The sequence below is a fragment of the Heptranchias perlo genome, chromosome 34 (genome assembly GCF_035084215.1).
Source record: "Heptranchias perlo isolate sHepPer1 chromosome 34, sHepPer1.hap1, whole genome shotgun sequence".
In the NCBI taxonomy this organism is placed as follows: Eukaryota; Metazoa; Chordata; class Chondrichthyes; order Hexanchiformes; family Hexanchidae; genus Heptranchias; species Heptranchias perlo.
In genome coordinates this window covers 30,088,335-30,106,794 of record NC_090358.1, presented here as the reverse complement: position 1 = coordinate 30,106,794, position 18,460 = coordinate 30,088,335, and the positions used below count along the sequence as shown (strand labels likewise).

The 18,460-nt window shown below is 45.7% G+C and overlaps 1 protein-coding gene across 1 annotated transcript in view; it reads right to left on the bottom strand.

Annotated features, from left to right (window-relative positions):
• Positions 1 to 367: 367 nt before the first annotated feature.
• The window catches only part of lrrk1 (leucine-rich repeat kinase 1), a 479,049-nt gene continuing 460,956 nt past the window's right edge, over positions 368 to 18,460 (bottom strand). Inside the window, exons 33-34 of the mRNA XM_067971653.1 lie at positions 2,976 to 3,077; positions 368 to 1,032 (exon numbers count right to left, since the gene is read on the bottom strand). Coding sequence (XP_067827754.1) covers positions 855 to 1,032; positions 2,976 to 3,077 — 280 coding nt within the window. The 3' untranslated portion in view covers positions 368 to 854. The remainder of the gene's footprint in view (positions 1,033 to 2,975; positions 3,078 to 18,460) is intronic.

The window sequence follows — 18,460 nt, the reverse complement described above, 5'->3', positions numbered from 1 at the left end:
ACGATCCAATCAGGCAACTTCTGGCCCCAATTGTTTCTTTGCCTGTTTTAAGTGGCCTCCAGGGGTCTCTGAAAAATCCTCCAATCTAATTTCGGGTCAGAGGTCTTTCCTGCATCTTTGGGGCGTAGGACGTAGGTCCATGAAATTGGCCCTTGATCACCTGTTTTGCGCCCGTAAAAAAGTTACAATGAGGCCCAATTTCTCCCCAATATTTCTTTGCTTTGCCCGGGATGATTTGCCTGCAGTTACAGGTAACACAGTCCGTGTCATTGAAGAGAAATATCGAAATGTCAAATCCTTGGTTGTATCTCTACCTCGCTGCAATCGACTCACTCACAGATTCAGGACTTCCATCACTCACAGACAATTAGTTTCTTAGCCACTTTTATTGCACAATAAATACATTCTTTCCATTTAAACTCTTTATAGACACCATATGTGGATTTCAAGAAGACAGAATTATTTGACTGTAAATGGAAGTAGCCAGCAGGGAGTCTGAGATCCGAGTTCAGGTTGTGCGAGGGCCGAAGTGTCGAATTCTCTGTCGAGTTGAAGTGTCAATGGGTTCCCATCGTTGTGGGGCAGAAGTTCTGTGAATCCCACCCATTTCTACCAATCAAGGGCGGTCCCTTTAGCTGACGCTCAGTGTTTTTGTTCCTGTGTCTGAAGCTTCCATGGGCTGTGGTCACTGAGGAAGTTAGTTTTGAGTATTTCTGTTGTATATCTGATTTTGCTGCCTCAATTGACAGATTTTTGTTTGTTTTCATGTTGACAAAAACATTGCTGGTTCCTCAGCTTTCCTGCTCAGCCCTGCAGCGCTCCATGTCCAGAGGGGTTGTATTAAGTTCACGGGGCTACCTCCACCTGCGCATACTGACTTCCAGTCTCCCCAGCTCCTCGTACGACTGATAGAAGAGCTCGAATTCTCTGGACCCCCAGCCTCTCCAGACACACAGGCACCACTCTCTGGTTTCATTTCGAAGGCAGCAGACGACCGTGTCCTTTGCCACAACAACTGCTTCTACGAGTGCACTGTGAGGGAGGGGGAGGTGGAAGAGGGTTGTGTAAGTAATAAAGTCTGTATCAGTGTCTCTGGCGAAATACAAAACACCAATCTACAGTGCTGACAGACATTTCACAGGAACTGTCAAGTGATGTCTGCACTGCTCGTGCTCCACTTCCTTGCCACAGAAAGCCATTGCTCCACTCCAAGACGATCAGGGCCAATTAAACTTATTTTTCAGCCTAAAGATGAAGCTATCTATGAATTGAAGTGGTTTTATCTCTGTAGAAACCTGCTTCTGTTTGACCGCAGGGCTGATTGTGTTTCAATATCTGACTGAGCAAAGCAGTAAGTACAATGCAGAATGTGCAGTTATAGGGAGTGATGAGAAAAGATGATGGGCTGGGCCTTCTAACTCTCCCCCCTTAATTGGGGCACATCTCCCCTCGCCAGAGACCCCTGACCCTGGCACTATTTCCAGCCCTGAGGTCATTAACCTACAGGAACCCACAGCAACTTAAATCACGACGGGTTTAGATAAAGTAAATAAAGAGAAACTGTTCCCATTGGCGGAAGGGTCGAGAATCAGAGGACATAGATTTAAGGTGATTGGTAAAAGAACCAAAGGTGACATGAGGAAAAACTTTATTACACAGCGAGTGGTTATGATCTGGAATGCACTGCCCGAGGGGATGGTGGAGACAGATTCAATCATGGCCTTCAAAAAGGAATTGGAGGGCTACGGGGAAAAAGCGGGGGAATGGAACTAACAAAGAGCCGGCACAGGCTCGATGGGCTGAATGGCCTCCTTATGTGCTGTAACCATTCTATGATTCTAGGCAGGCGCCACAAGGGATCGCACCAGTCTGGGGGGGGACGCCCCCAAGGGCCTGTGACAGGAGGAGGGAGGGGCTGCCTGTGGAAATCAGTACTGGTGGGGATTATGAACATCTGTGCTCTGAGGGTTTGCTGGAACTGGCCCCTCTGCTCCATTAGGCTCAAAGCCTCCTCCGGCCACATCTGGACACTGGGTCCCAGGGTCCAGCAAACCACGTGCCCCTCATTAGCATGTGATTTGAATGTGACTGCCTGCCTATGGGCGAGGCCATTTGACACCAGTGGGATCGCCCTCTGTAATGGGGGGGGGTGAGGGAAGGGGGGAGGGGGAGGGGGAGGGGGACCCATTCCCGAGCACATTTCCAGCTCCTCCCACCCTGGATCCACTGGAGAACTCACTGGATGGCGGACGGGATCTTCGGCCAATATCTTGAAATGTTCAGGTTTCTGACTCAAGAATGATAGAATTTTACAGCACAGAAAGAGGTCATTTGGCCCATCATGCCTGTGCCCTCTCTCTGAACGAGCTCTCCCTTAGTCCCATTCCCCTGTTCCAGGGAGACCAGAACTAGAGGTCATAAATATAAGATAGTCACTAATAAATCCAATAAGGAATTCAGGAGAAACTTCTTTACCCAGAGAGTGGTGAGAATGTGGAACTCACTCCCACAAGGAGTGGTTGAGGTGACTAGCATCGATGCCTGTTTCTGTGCTGTACATTCTATGTAATTCTATGTAAAATATTAAACAGAAACATCAAAGGATTGGCTTCTGAACGGGAATAAATCTGAACAAATATCTTCCCTACAATTCAATACCCACATCACAAGACGAGAGCAAGTGTTTAACGAGTTTATACAGTAACTAGGGACACGTTAGAAAGTAATGATTTTAATAACATGATTAAATGATCAATCCAATCCAGTAATGTGACAGATATTGGATTAAAGCACATCCCATCCCAGTTTAAACACTGAGTAGTAAATGCTTTGACTGCGTATCTTGTCCCACCACACTGTCGCTAGTGTGTACTGGTTTGTATCACTAGTCAGGCAAAAGGGTTAGAAATCAGCGACTTCCTGCAGTTTGTACAGGCGGCTGTTGTGGGATTTCCAATCACTTTTTACACACTTACCCGTGTTTAGTCACCGATTCTGCTTTCAGCACCGCCATCACCCTGCCTTGTTGGCAGCCAGACTGGTTTTCCAGCTCAATAACAATGATATCACCGCCTCGTCTGGAAATAAATGGAACAACACAGCTATAAAAAAAGGGTTTAGAGCAATGGTCAGCGGCAATGAACAGCATGAGTGTGAACAGTACATAGTGTGAGCAGGGTGGAGTGTGAACAGTATGGAGTGTGAACAAGTGTGAAGAGAAACAGAGCGTGTAAATACGGAGTGTGAACAAGTGTGAAGAGTATGGAGTTTGAAGAGTACACAGCATGAGCAGTATGGAGTGTGAAAAGTATGAAGTGTGAACAGTACAGAGTGTGAAAAGTATGAAGTGTGAACAGTACAGAGTGTGAACAGTATGAAGTGTGAACAGTACAGAGTGTGAACAGTATGAAGTGTGAACAGTACAGAGTGTGAACAGTACAGAGTGTGAAGAGTACGGAGTGTGAACAGTACAGAGTGTGAAGAGTATGGAGTGTGAACAGTATGAAGTGTGAATAGTACGGAGTGTGAACAGTACAGAGTGTGAACAGTACGGAGTGTGAACAGTATGAAGTGTGAACAGTACAGAGTGTGAACAGTTTAAAGTGTGAAGAGTACAGATTGTGAACAGTACAGAGTGTGAATAGTACGGAGTGTGAACAGTACAGAGTGTGAAGAGTACGGAGTGTGAACAGTATGAAGTGTGAAGAATACAGATTGTGAACAGTACAGAGTGTGAATAGTACGGAGTGTGAACAGTACAGAGTGTGAAGAGTACGGAGTGTGAACAGTACGAAGTGTGAACAGTAGAGTGTGAACAGTATAAAGTGTGAACAGAACGGAGTGTGAACAGTACAGAGTGTGAAGAGTACGGAGTGTGAACAGTATGAAGTGTGAACAGTACAGAGTGTGAACAGTTTAAAGTGTGAAGAGTACAGATTGTGAACAGTACAGAGTGTGAATAGTACGGAGTGTGAACAGTACAGAGTGTGAAGAGTACGGAGTGTGAACAGTACGAAGTGTGAACAGTACAGAGTGTGAAGAGTACGGAGTGTGAATAGTACAGATTGTGAACAGTACAGAGTGTGAACAGTATGAAGTGTGAACAGTACAGAGTGTGAACAGTATAAAGTGTGAAGAGTACAGATTGTGAACAGTACAGAGTGTGAATAGTACGGAGTGTGAATAGTACAGAGTGTGAAGAGTATTGAGTGTGAACAGTATGAAGTGTGAACAGTACAGAGTGTGAAGAGTATAAAGTGTGAAGAGTACAGAGTGTGAACAGTACAGAGGGTCAACAGTACAGAGTGTGAACAGTATAAAGTGTGAAGAGTACAGATTGTGAACAGTACAGAGTGTGAAGAGTACGGAGTGTGAATAGTACAGAGTGTGAAGAGTATTGAGTGTGAACAGTATGAAGTGTGAACAGTACAGAGTGTGAACAGTATAAAGTGTGAAGAGTACAGATTGTGAACAGTACAGAGTGTGAACAGTATTAGGTGTGAAGAATATGAAGTGTTACGAGTACGAAGTGTGAGCAGCACGGAGAGAGAAGAGTATGGAGTGTGAGCAGTATGGAGTGTGAGCATTAGACAGTGTGAGCAGTAAGAAGTGTGAGCACTATTAAGTATGAACAGTAAGAAGTGTGAAGAGCACAGAGTGTGAAGAATATGGAGTGTGAACTGTATGATGTGTGAACAGTAAGAAGTGTGAGCAGTACGGAGTGTGAACAGTATGGACTGTGAACAGTACAGAGTGTGAAGCGTATGGAGTGTGAGCAGTACGGAGTGTGAACAGTACAGAGTGTGAAGCGTATGGAGTGTGAACAGTATGGAGTGTGAACAGTATGCAGTGTGAAGAATACGAAGTGTGAAGAGTTCATAGTGTGAGCAGGACGGAGTGTGAATAGTACGGAGTGTGATCAGTACAGAGTGTGAACAGTACGTACTGTGATCAGTACAGAGTGTGAACAGTACAGAGTGTGAACAGTACGTACTGTGATCAGTACAGAGTGTGAACAGTACAGAGTGTGAACAGTACGGAGTGTGAACAGTACAGAGTGTGAACAGTACGTACTGTGATCAGTACAGAGTGTGAACAGTACAGAGTGTGAACAGTACGTACTGTGATCAGTACAGAGTGTGAACAGTACAGAGTGTGAACAGTACGGAGTGTGAACAGTACGGAGTGTGATCAGTACGGAGTGTGAACAGTACAGAGTGTGAACAGTACAGAGTGTGATCAGTACGGAGTGTGAACAGTACAGAGTGTGATCAGTATGGAGTGTGATCAGTACAGAGTGTGAACAGTACAGAGTGTGAACAGTACGTACTGTGATCAGTACAGAGTGTGAACGGTACAGAGTGTGAACAGTACGGAGTGTGAACGGTACAGAGTGTGAACGGTACAGAGTGTGAACAGTATATACTGTGATCAGTACAGAGTGTGAACAGTACGGAGTGTGAACGGTACAACTGGTGAGGTTTCGTGCACTGTGCCTCCCTCTGTTTGACCCTCACACCCTGTTGATCGGTACACGTGGATTTGCTCTTCATTAATTCCTCAAGTAGAAGCTATTTTATCCACTTTATTTACAAAGAATCAGCAGTACTCAGTGCTGTAAACATCAGATACAACTTGAAGTAAGAAAGAAAGACTTGTATTTATATTGTGCCTTTCATGACCTCAGGGCTTCAGGAAGTGCTTTACTGCCAAAGAAGTACTTTTGAAGTGTAGTCACTGTTGTAATGTAAGAAACACGGCAGCCAATTTGCGCACAGCAAGATCCCACAAACAGCAATGTGATAATGACCAGATCATCTGTTTTAGTGACATTGGTTGAAGGATAAAAATTGGCCAGGACAACTCCCCTGCTCTTCTTCAAATAGTAGCCTGGGATCTTTTACATTCACCTGAGGGGGCAGACAGGGCCTTGGTTTAACACCTCATCCGAATGACAGCACCTACTGGCAGTGCAGCACTCCCTGGGTGCTTCAGCCTGGATTATTTGCTCAAATCCTGGAGTGGGATTTGAACACACAACCTTCTGATTCAGACAGTGAGAGTGCACCCACTGAGTCACAGCTAACACAAAGTGGATCATGTTGTGCTCGTTACAATACAGATTTCTCCATTCCATCTTCCACTTTTGGAGCCCATCTGGAGTCACCATCTAAAATAATCAGTCAGAGAGCAAGGAGAGAAGTTAGGAGCAATCTCTGTACACAGAGGGGTGTTGGAGCATGGAATGCTTTGCCACAGGGAGCTGTTGAGGCAGAGACCATTACATCTTTTAAAGGAAAATTGGAAAATACTTGAAGCAGGGGAAAATACTGGGCTATGGGGAGAGCGCGGGGCAGAATGATTAGTTTGGTATTGGTACAGGGCTCTGGGGAGGGGGGTCGGACAGTGGGATTAGTTTGGGATTGATACAGGGCTCTGGGGAGAGAGTGGGGCAGTGGGATTAGTTTGGGATTGATACAGGGCTATGGGGAGGGAGTCGGGCAGTGGGATTAGTCTTCGATTAATGCTAAGGCTAAGAAGAGATTTAGTAAAAGTGGACTGGAAACAGATACTTGAAGGTAAATCAGTGTCAGAGCAGTGGGAGGCATTCAAGGGGGAGATTCAAGGGGTTCAGAGTAAACATGTTCCCACAAAGAAAAAGGGTGGGGCTGCCAAATCTAGAGTCCCCTGGACGACAAGAAGCGTACAGGGTAGGATAAGGCAGAAAAGGGAAGCTTATGTCGGACACCGAGAGCTCAATACTACAGAAAGCCTAGAGGAGTATAGAAAGTGCAGGGGTGAAATTAAAAAGGAAATTAGGAAAGCAAAGAGAGGGCATGAAAAAATACTGGCAAGTAAAATCAAGGAAAACCCAAAAATGTTTTATAAATACATAAAGAGCAAGAGGATAACTAAGGAAAGAGTATTCTGGAGGGGGGGAGGGTGAACACCCAGAGGTCGTGGTCCATATCGGTACCAATGACATAGGTAGAAAGAGGGATGAGGTCCTGGAGGTAGATTTTAAGGAGTCAGGAAAGAGATTACTAAACAGGACCTCAAGGGTAGTAATCTCTGGATTACTCCCAGTGCCACGCGCTAGTGAGTATAGAAATAAGAGGATAGAGCAGATGAATGCGTGGTTGGAGAGATGGTGCAGGAGGGAGGGCTTTAGATTCCTGGGGCATTGGGACCAGTTCTGGGGGAGGTGGGACCTGTACAGGCCGGACGGGTTGTACCTCAACAGAGCTGGAACCAATGACCTCACGGGGAGGTTCGCTGGTGCTGTGGCGGGGGGATTAAACTAAGTTGGCGGGGGATGGGCACCAGATGTGGCATTGGAAAGGAGAAACAAGGGGCACAAAGGATCAGGAGAGACAGATAGCCCGAGAGCAAGTAATAGTACAGTATTAGGTGGGATCAGACTAAGAGAGAGTACAAGACAGTCTAAGACTGGTTTGCGGTGCATGTGTATAAACGCACAAAGTGTGGTAAACAAGGTCGGTGAGCTGCAGATGCAAGTAACCACATGGGAATATGATGTTGTGGTGATAACGGAGACCTGGTTCAAAAAAGGGCAGGATTGGGTACTAAATATTCCTGGATACAAGGTGTTCAGGAAAGATAGGGAAAGAAATAAAGGAGGGGGATGGCAGTATTGATTGAGGAGAATATTGCAGTGCTGGAGAGAGAGGATGTCCTGGAGGGGTCAAGGACAGAATCTATTTGGTTAGAGTTAAGAAATAAAAGAGGTGCCATTACACGACTGGGTGTATTCTATAGGCCCAACTAGTGGGAAGGATATAGAGGAACAAATTTGCAGAGAAATTACAGAGAGGTGCAAAAGCCATAGAGTAATAATAACTGGGGACTTCAACTATCCTAATATAGACTGGGATTGTAATAGTAGTAATAATATCAGGGGCACAGAGGGGAAGGAATTTCTGGCCCAACAAGGAAGGAGGCATTGCTGGATTTGGTTCTAGGGAATGAGACGGGCCAAGTGGAGCAAGTGTCAGTGGGGGAACATTTAGGGAGCAGCGATCATAGTATCATAAGGTTCAGAATAGCTATGGAAAAGGACTCTGTCCACTCTAAAGTAAAAATACCCAATTGGAGGAGGGCCAATTTCAATGGGATGAGAACAGATCTGGCCCGGGTAAACTGGAATCATAGATTGGCAGGCAAAACTGTAATTGAACAGTGGGCGGTCTTTAAGGAGGAGATGGTTCGGGTACAGTCTACGAGGCAGAACGGTAGGGCAGGTAAAGCCAGAGCTCCCTGGATGACAAAAGAGCTAGTGAGTAAGGTGAAATGGAGAGAAGGCGTGCATGACTGATGTCAGGTTGATAACACAAGTGAGAACCAGGCTGAATATAGAAAGTTCAGAGGGGAAGTGAAAAAGGAAATAAGAGGGGCAAAGAGAGAATATGAGAATAGACTGGCAGCCAAAATAAAAGGGAATCCAAAAGTCTTCTACAGGCATGTAAACAGTAAACGGGTTGCAAGAGGAGGGGTGGGGCCGATCAGGGACCATAAAGGAGATCTACTCAAGGAGGCAGAGGGGTTGGCCGAGTTACTAAATGAATTCTTTGCATCTGTCTTTACCGAGGATGGAGATGCTGCCACAGTCTCAGTAAAGGAAGATATAATTGAGATACTTGATGGGTTAAAAATTGATATAGAAGATGTACTAGAAAGGCTAGCTGTTCTTAAAGTAGATAAGTCACCCAGTCCAGATGGGATGTACCCGAGGATGCTGGGAAGTAAGGGTGGAAATTGCGGAGGTACTGGTCATAATCTTCCAAACATCCATAGATACAGGGGTGGTGCCAGAGGACTGGAGAATTGCAAATGTTACACCCTTGTTCAAAAAAAGGGTGTAAGGATAAACCCAGCAACGACAGGCCAGTCAGTTTAACCTCGATGGTGAGGAAACTCTTAGAAACGATAATTCAGGACAGAATTAACAGTCACTTGGACGAGCGTGGATTGATTAGGGAAAGCCAGCTCGGATTTATTAAAGGCAAATCATGTTTAAGTAACATGATAAGAGTTTTTTGATGAGGTAACAGAGAGGGTAGATGAGGGCAGTGCAGTTGATGTGGTGTACATGGATTTGCAAAAGGCGTTTGATAAAGTGCCGCATGGTAGGCTTATCATCAAGATTGCGGCCCATGGAATAAAGGGGGCAGTAGCAACATGGATACAGAATTGGCTAAGTGACAGGAAACAGAGAGCAGTGGTGAACGGTTGTTTTTTGGACTGGAGGGAGGTGTACAGTGGTGTTCCCCAGGGGTCAGTGCTGGGACCACTGCTTTTCTTGATATATATTAATGACTTGGACTTGGGTGTACAGGGCACAATTTCAAAATTTGCAGATGACACAAAACTGGGAAGGGTAGTGAACAGTGAGGAGGATAGTGATAGACTTCAAGAGGATATAGACAGGCTGGAGTGAAAACGCAGAAAAGTGTGAAGTGATACATTTCGGTAGGAAGAATGAGGAGAGGCAATATAAACTAGAGGGCACAACTCTAAAAGGGGTCCAAGAACAGAGAGATGAGGGTATATGTGCACAAATCATTGAAGGTGGCTGGGCAGGTAGAGAAAGTGGTTAAAAAAGCATACGGGATCCTGGGCTTTATAAATAGAGGCATAGAGTACAAAAGCAAGAAGTCACGATGAACCTTTATAAAACACTGGTTCGGCTACAACCGGAGTATTGTGTCCAGTTCTGGGCGCCGCACTTCAGGAAAGATGTGAAGGCCTTAGAGAGGGTGCAGAAAAGATTTACTAGAATGATTCCAGGGATGAGGGACTTTAGTTACATGGATAGACTGGAGAAGCTGGGGTTGTTCTCCTTGGAACAGAGATGGTTGTGAGGAGATTTGATCGAGGTGTTCAAAATCATGAAGGGTCTAGACAAACTAGATAGACAGAAACTGTTCCCATCGGCAGAAGGGTCAGGGACCATAGGACATGGATTTAAGGTGATTGGCAAAAGAACCAAAGGTGAGATGAGAAAAAACTTTTTTACACAGCGAGTGGTTAGGATCTGGAATGCACTGCCCGAGGGGGTGGTGGAGGCAGATTCAATCATAGCCTTCAAAAGGGAACTGGATAAGTACTTGAAAGGAAAAAAATTGCAGGGCTACGGGGATAGGGTAGGGGAGTGGGACTAGCTGGATTCCTCTTGCATAGAGCCAGCATGGACTTGATGGGCCGAATGACCTCCTTCTGTGCTGTAACCTTTCTATGATTCTATCAGAGACCAAAAAGGTAACATATGTGTGGAGGCAGAAGATGTGGGTATGGGTCTTAATGAATACTTTGCGTCAGTCTTCACAAAAGAGGGGGACGATGCAGAGATTGTAGTTAATGAGGAGGAGTGCGAAATATTGGATGGGATAAACATAGTGAGAGAGGAAGTATTAAGGGGTTTAGCATCTTTGAATGTAGATAAATCGCCAGGCCCGGATTAAATGTATCCCAGGCTGTTAAGAGAAGCAAGGGAGGAAATAGCGGAGGCTCTGACCATCATTTTCCAATCCTCCCTGGATACAGGCGTGGTGCCGGAGGATTGGAGGACTGCTAACATTGTACCATTGTTTAAAAAGGGAAAGAGGGATAGACTGAGTAATTACAGGCCAGTCAGCTTAACCTGGGTGGTGGGCAGATTATTGGAATCAATTCTGAGGGACAGCATAAATTGTCATTTAGAAAGGCACGGGTTAATCAAGGATAGTCAGCATGGATTTGTTAAGGGAAGGTCGTGTCTGACTAACTTGATTGAATTTTTTGAGGAGATAACAAGGAGGGTCGATGTGGGTAACGCATTTGATGTAGTCTACATGGATTTTAGCAAGGCTTTTGACAAGGCCCCACATGAGAGGCTGGTCAAAAAAGTAAAAGCCCATGGGATCCAAGGGAGAGTGGCTAGTTGGATCCAAGAATGGCTCAGTGGCAGGAAGCAAAGGGTAATGGTTGACGGGTGTTTTTGTGACTGGAAGGCTGTTTCCAGTGGGGTCCCACATGGCTCAGTACTAGGTTCCTTGCTTTTTGAGATATATATTAATGATTTGGACTTGAATGTGGGGGGCTAGATCAAGAAGTTTGCAGATGATACAAAAATTGGCCGTGTGGTTGATAGTGAGGAGGAAAGCTGTAGACTGCAGGAAGATATCAATGGACTGGTCAGGTGGGCAGAAAAGTGGCAAATGGAATTCAATCCAGAGAAGTGTGAGGTAATGCATTTGGGGAGGGCAACAAGGCAAGGGAGTACACAATAAATGGGAGGATACTGAAAGGTGTAGAAGAACAAAGGGACCTTGGAGTGCATGTCCACAGATCCCTGAAGGTAGCAGGACAGGTAAATAAGGTGGTTATAGAGGCATACAGGATACTTTCCTTTATTAGATGAGGCAGGGAGGTTATGCTAGAACTGTATAAAACATTGGTTAGGCCACAGTTGAGTACTGCACATTGTTCTGGTCACCACATTACAGGAAAGATGTGATTGCACTAGATAAGACCAGAAGACCATAAGAGATAGGAGCAGGAGTAGGCCATTCGGCCCCTCGAGCCTGCTCCGCCATTCAATGAGATCATGGCTGATCTGATTTTTATCTTAACTCCACTTTCCCACCTTTTCCCCATATCCTTTGACTCCCTTGCTGATCAAAAATTTGTCTAACTCAGCCTTGAATGTATTCAATGACTCAGCCTCCACAGCTTTTTGGGGTGAAGAATTCCAAAGATTCACAACCCTCTGGGAGAAGAAATTCATCCGCATTTCCTTCTTAAACGGATGACCCCTTATTCTGAGACTATGCCCCCTAGTTTTAGATTTCCCCCATGAGGGGTAACATCCTCTCAGCATCTACCCTATCGAGTCCCCTCAGAATCTTGTATGTTTCAATAAGATCTCCTCTCATTCTTCTAAACTCCAATGAGTATAGACCCAACCTGTTCAATCTTTCCTCATAAGACAACCGTTCCATACCCGGAATCAACCTAGTGAACCTTCTCTGAACTGCCTCCAATGCAAGTATGTCCTTCCTTAAATAAGGGCACCAGAACTGTACGCAGTACTCCAGGTGTGGTCTCACCAGCACCCTGTACAGTTGGAGCATGACTTCCCTGCTTTTATACTCCATCCCCCTAGAAATAAAGGCCAATATTCCATTTGCCTCTGGATTACCTGCTACACCTGTATGTTGACTTTTTGTGTTTCATGTATGAGGACACCCAGATCCCTCTGTACTGCAGCATTTTGTAGTATTTCTCCATTCAAATAATATTTTGCTTTTTTATTTTTCCTCCCAAAGTGGACGACCTCACATTTTCCCACATTATATTCCATCTGCCAAATTTTTGCCCTTTCACTTAAGAGTGGGTGCAGAGGAGATTTACGAGGATGTTGCCAGGGCTGGAGAATTTTACCTATGAGAAAAGATTGGATAGGCTGGGGTTGTTTTCTTTGGAACGGAGGAGGCTGAGGGGAGATTTAATTGAGGTGTATAAAATTATGATGGGACCAGATAGAGTGGATAGGGAGGACCTATTTCCCTTAGCAGAGGGGTCAGTGACCGGGGGGGCATAGATTTAAAGTAATTGGTAGAAGGATTAGAGGGGAGCTGAGGAGAAATTTTTTCAACCTGAGGGTGGTGGGGGTCTGGAACTCGCTGCCTGAAAGGGTGGGAGAGGCAGAAACCCTCAACTCATTTAAAAAGTACTTGGATGTGAACTTGAAGTGCTGTAACCTACAGGGCTACGGACCAAGTGCTGGAAAGTGGGATTAAGCTGGATAGCTCTTTTTCAGCCGGCATGGACACGATGGGCCAAATGGCCTCCATCTGTGCCATAACATTCTATGATTCTAAGGCGACAGGGAGAGAGTGAGTCAGTGGGATTAGATTTGAATTAATACAGGGCTATGGGGTAGGAGCGGGACAATGGGATTGTTTGGGATTGATACAGGGCTATTGGGATAGAGTGGGGTAGTGGGATTAGTTTGGGATTAATAGAAGGATATGGGGAAAGAGTGGGGTAGTGGGATTAGTTTGGGATTAATAGAAGGATATGGGGATAGAGCGGGGTAGTGGGATTAATTTGGGATTGATAGAGTGGGGTAGTGGGATTAGTTTGGGATTGATACAGGGTTATGGGGAGGGAGGGGAGCAACAGGATTAGTTTGGGGTTGATACACGGCTATGGGGAGAGAGTGGGGCAGTGGGATTAGTTTGGGATTGATACTGGTATATAGAGTTATACAGCACGGATAGAGGCCCTTCGGCCCATCATGTCCGCGCCGGCCATCAAGCCCTGTCTAATCTAATCCCATATTCCAGCATTTGGTCCGTAGCCTTGTATGCTATGGCATTTCAAGTGCTCATCCAAATGCTTCTTGAATGTTGTGAGGGTTCCTGCCTCCACAACCCTTTCAGACAGTGAGTTCCAGACTCCAACCACCTTCTGGGTGAAAAAGTTCTTTCTCAAATCCCCTCTAGACCTCCCGCCTTTTACCTTGAATCTATGCCCCCTTGTTATAGAACCCTCAACGAAGGGAAAAAGCTCCTTAGTATCCATCCTATCTGTGCCCCTCATAATTTTGTACACCTCAATCATGTCCCCCCTCAGCCTCCTCTGCTCCAAGGAAAACAAACCCAATCTTCCCAGAGAGAGTGGGGCAGTGGGATTAGTTTGGGATTGATACTGGTATATGGGGAGAGAGTGGAGCAGTGGGATTAGTCTTGGATTGATACTGGTATATGGGGAGAGAGTGGGGCAGTGGGATTAGTCTTGGATTGATACTGGTATATGGGGAGAGAGTGGGGCAGTGGGATTCATAGAATCATGGAAGTTACAACACGGAAACAGGCCCTTCGGCCCAACATGTCCATGTCGCCCAGTTTATACCACTAAGCTAGTCCCAATTGCCTGCACTTGGCCCATATCCCTCTATACCCATCTTACCCATGTAACTGTCCAAATGCTTTTTAAAAGACAAAATTGTACCCGCCTCTACTACTGCCTCTGGCAGCTCGTTCCAGACACTCACCACCCTTTGAGTGAAAAAATTGCCCCTCTGGACCCTTTTGTATCTCTCCCCTCTCACCTTAAATCTATGTCCCCTCGTTATAGACTCCCCTACCTTTGGGAAAAGATTTTGACGATCTCCCTTATCTATGCCCCTCATTATTTTATAGACTTCTATAAGATCACCCCTTAACCTCCTACTCTCCAGGGAAAAAAGTCTCAGTCTATCTAACCTCTCCCTATAAGTCAAACCATCAAGTCCCGGTAGCATCCTAGTAAATCTTTTCTGCACTCTTTCTAGTTTAATAATATCCTTTCTATAATAGGGTGACCAGAACTGTACACAGTATTCCAAGTGTGGCCTTACTAATGTCTTGTACAACTTCAACAAGACATCCCAACTCCTGTATTCAATGTTCTGACCAATGAAACCAAGCATGCTGAATGCCTTCTTCACCACCCTATCCACCTGTGACTCCACTTTCAAGGAGCTATGAACCTGTACTCCTAGATCTCTTTGTTCTATAACTCTCCCCAACGCCCTACCATTAACGGAGTAGGTCCTGGCCCGATTCGATCTACCAAAATGCAGCACCTCACATTTATCTAAATTAAACTCCATCTGCCATTCATCGGCCCACTGGCCCAATTTATCAAGATCCCGTTGCAATCCTAGATAACCTTCTTCACTGTCCACAATGCCACCAATCTTGGTGTCATCTGCAAACTTACTAACCATGCCTCCTAAATTCTCATCCAAATCATTAATATAAATAACAAATAACAGCGGACCCAGCACCGATCCCTGAGGCACACCGCTGGACACAGGCATCCAGTTTGAAAAACAACCCTCCACAACCACCCTCTGTCTTCTGTCGTCAAGCCAATTTTGTATCCAATTGGCTACCTCACCTTGGATCCCGTGAGATTTAACCTTATGTAACAACCTACCATGCGGTACCTTGTCAAAGGCTTTGCTGAAGTCCATGTAGACCACGTCTACTGCACAGCCCTCATCTATCTTCTTGGTTACCCCTTCAAAAAACTCAATCAAATTCGTGAGACATGATTTTCCTCTCACAAAACCATGCTGACTGTTCCTAATCAGTCCCTGCCTCTCCAAATGCCTGTAGATCCTGTCCCTCAGAATACCCTCCAACAACTTACCCACTACAGATGTCAGGCTCACCGGTCTGTAGTTCCCAGGCTTTTCCCTGCCGCCCTTCTTAAACAAAGGTACAACATTTGCTACCCTCCAATCTTCAGGCACCTCACCTGTAGCTGTCGATTATTCAAATATCTCTGCTGGGGGACCCGCAATTTCCTCCCTAACCTCCCATAACGTCCTGGGATACATTTCATCAGGTCCTGGAGATTTATCTACCTTGATGCGCGTTAAGACTTCCAGCACCTCCCTCTCTGTAATATGTACACTCCTCAAGACATCACTATTTATTTCCCCAAGTTCCCTAACATCCATGCCTTTCTCAACCGTAAATACCGATGTGAAATATTCATTCAGGATCTCACCCATCTCTTGTGGTTCCGCACATAGATGACCTTGTTGATCCTTAAGAGGCCCTACTCTCTCCTTAGTTACTCTTTTGCCCTTTATGTATTTGTAGAATTAGTTTTGGATTGATACTGGTATGTGGGGAGAGAGTGGGGCAGTGGAATTAGTCTTGGATTGATACTGGGCAATAAGAACATAAGAAATAGGAGCAGGAGTAGGCCTTACGGCCCCTCGAGCCTGCGCCGCCATTCAATAAGATCATGACTGATCTTCAACCTCAACTCCACTTTCCTGCCCGATCCTCATAAAATCTATCCATCTCAGCCTTGCATATTCTCAACGACTGATCATCCACAGCCCTCTGGGGTAGAGAATTCCAAAGATTCACAACCCTCTGAGTGAAGAAATTCCTCCTCATCTCAGTCTTAAATAGCCGACCCCTTATCCTGAGACTATGCTCCCTAGTTCTAGACTCTCCAGCCAGGGGAAACAACCTCTCAGCATCTACCCTGTGAAGCCCCCTCAGAATCTTATATGTTTCAATGAGATCACCTCTGATTTCTCTAAACTCCAGAGAGTAGAGGCTCATTCTACTCAACCTCTCCTCATAGGACAACCCTCTCATCCCAGGAATCAATCCAGTGAACCTTTGTTGCACCACCTCTAAGGCAAGTATATCCTTCCTTAGATAAGGAGACCAAAACTGTACACAATACTCCAGGTCTGGTCTCAACACAGCCCTGTACAATTGTGGTAAGACTTCCTTACTCTTGTACACCAACCCCCTTGCCATTTGCCTTCCAAATTGCTTGCTCGACCTGCATGTTAACTTTTTGCGTTTCTTCTACAAGGACACCCAAATCTCTCTTAACATTTAATAGTTTCTCACCATTTAAAAAATAGTGGGCGCTAAATTGGGCCGTATAGTGCCCGTTGTTCGGCGCTACACGGCCTCTCTGACATCCAAGATGGCGTCTTGGATGCTTACGCACGTTTCCTGCATGACGTGCGCCAGACGCCATCTTGGTATAGCAGTTAGCGCAGGCGCAGATAACGAACGCTGGAATCATGTAAAGTAGGGAGAAAATGGCTTCAATCAGTGTGCAGCGCTGATTTAAAGTGATAGACACCATTTTGGGACTTAATGCTCAACTCAACACAGAGTCTTAACCCCGGGCATCTGAATGTGTCTTAGAGTGCCTGGAGGACCCCCCACCGTTGCTCTTTAAAGGGACCATGCAGGATTTACAGGGTCGTTGCTGGATTATTGCTTCTGGCTGCCGAGACATTTGTATCTGTTTTTGGAGGTCTTCTAGACTTCAATACTAGGACGCCGGGACATAGCCTAACATTTAGAGCCAGGACGTGCAGGAGTGAAGTTAGGAAATGCTTCTACATGCAAAGGGTGGGAGACGTTTGGAATGCTCTTCTACAGACGGCAGTTGATGCTAGCTCACTTGTGAAAGTTAAATCTGAGATTGATAGATTTCTGTGAACCAAGGGTATTAAGGGATATGGGGCTAGGACGGGTGTATGGAGTTAGGTCACTGGTCCACCATGATCTCACTGAATGGCGGAACAGGCTCGATGGGCTAAATGCCACTGCCACTTGCTGCCTCCTGATATGCGCCACCTTCTCCTGCAAGAAAGTGGGATGTGTGTCTGGGTGATGTGCCTGTCATGGTTGAATAGCTGCCTGTGTGTGTGGCCTGTGAGTTGTGGTTGGGCGGCTTGCAGCAGTGGTAATGTGTAAGGGTGAGAGGAAGCATCTGATTGGAAGAGTCAAGTACTGATGGAAAGAGTTTGTTGGTATGTGGGTGATGGGGGTGTTGTGTGTGGTGCAGTTGGTGGGAGACGCCACTTGACAGTTGACCACACCAGGGAAAAAATAGGGCCCATTAGGGACAAAAATGGCAATCTGTGTGTGGAGCCGGCAGATGTAGGAGGGGTTCTAAATGAATTTTTTGCATCTGTTTTCACAATGAAGAAGGATGATGTAGACATAGAAATACGGCAGGGGGACTGTGATATACTCGAACATATTAACATCGAGCGGGAGGAGGTATTGGCGGTTTTAGCAGGCCTAAAAATGGATAAATCCCCAGGCCCGGACGAAATGTATCCCAGGCTACTGTGTGAGGCAAAGGAGGAGATTGCGGGGGTTCTGACACATATATTCAGAACCTCTCTGGCCACAGGGGATGTGCCAGAGGACTGGAGAACCGCTAATGTAATATCATTATTCAAGAAGGGGAGTAGGGAAAAACCAGGGAACTACAGGCCAGTGAGCCTAACATCAGTGGTAGGAAAATTATTGGAAAAAATTCTGAAGGACAAAATTAGTCTCCACTTGGAGAAGCAAGGATTAATCAGGGATAGTCAACATGGCTTTGTCAAGGGAAGATCATGTCTGACTAATTTGATTGAATTTTTTGAGGGGGTGACTAGGCGTGTGGATGAGGGTAACGCAGTGGATGTGGTATACATGGATTTCAGTAAGGCCTTCGATAAAGTCCCCCACAGGAGACTGGTCAAGAAGGTACGAGCCCATGGAATCCAGGGTGCCTTGGCACTTTGGATACAAAACTGGCTTAGTGGCAGAAGGCAGAGGGTGATGGTCGAAGGTTGTTTTTGTGACTGGAAGCCTGTGGCCAGTGGGGTACCACAGGGATCGGTGCTGGGTCCCTTGCTGTTTGTGGTCTACATTAATGACTTGGATATGAATGTAAAAGGTATGATCAGTAAGTTCGCTGATGATACAAAGATTGGTAGGGTGGTAAATAGTGAGGAGGATAGCCTCAGTCTGCAGGACGATATAGATGGGTTGGTCAGATGGGCGGAACAGTGGCAAATGGAATTTAACCCGGAAAAGTGCGAGGTGATGCACTTTGGAGGGACTAACAAGGCAAG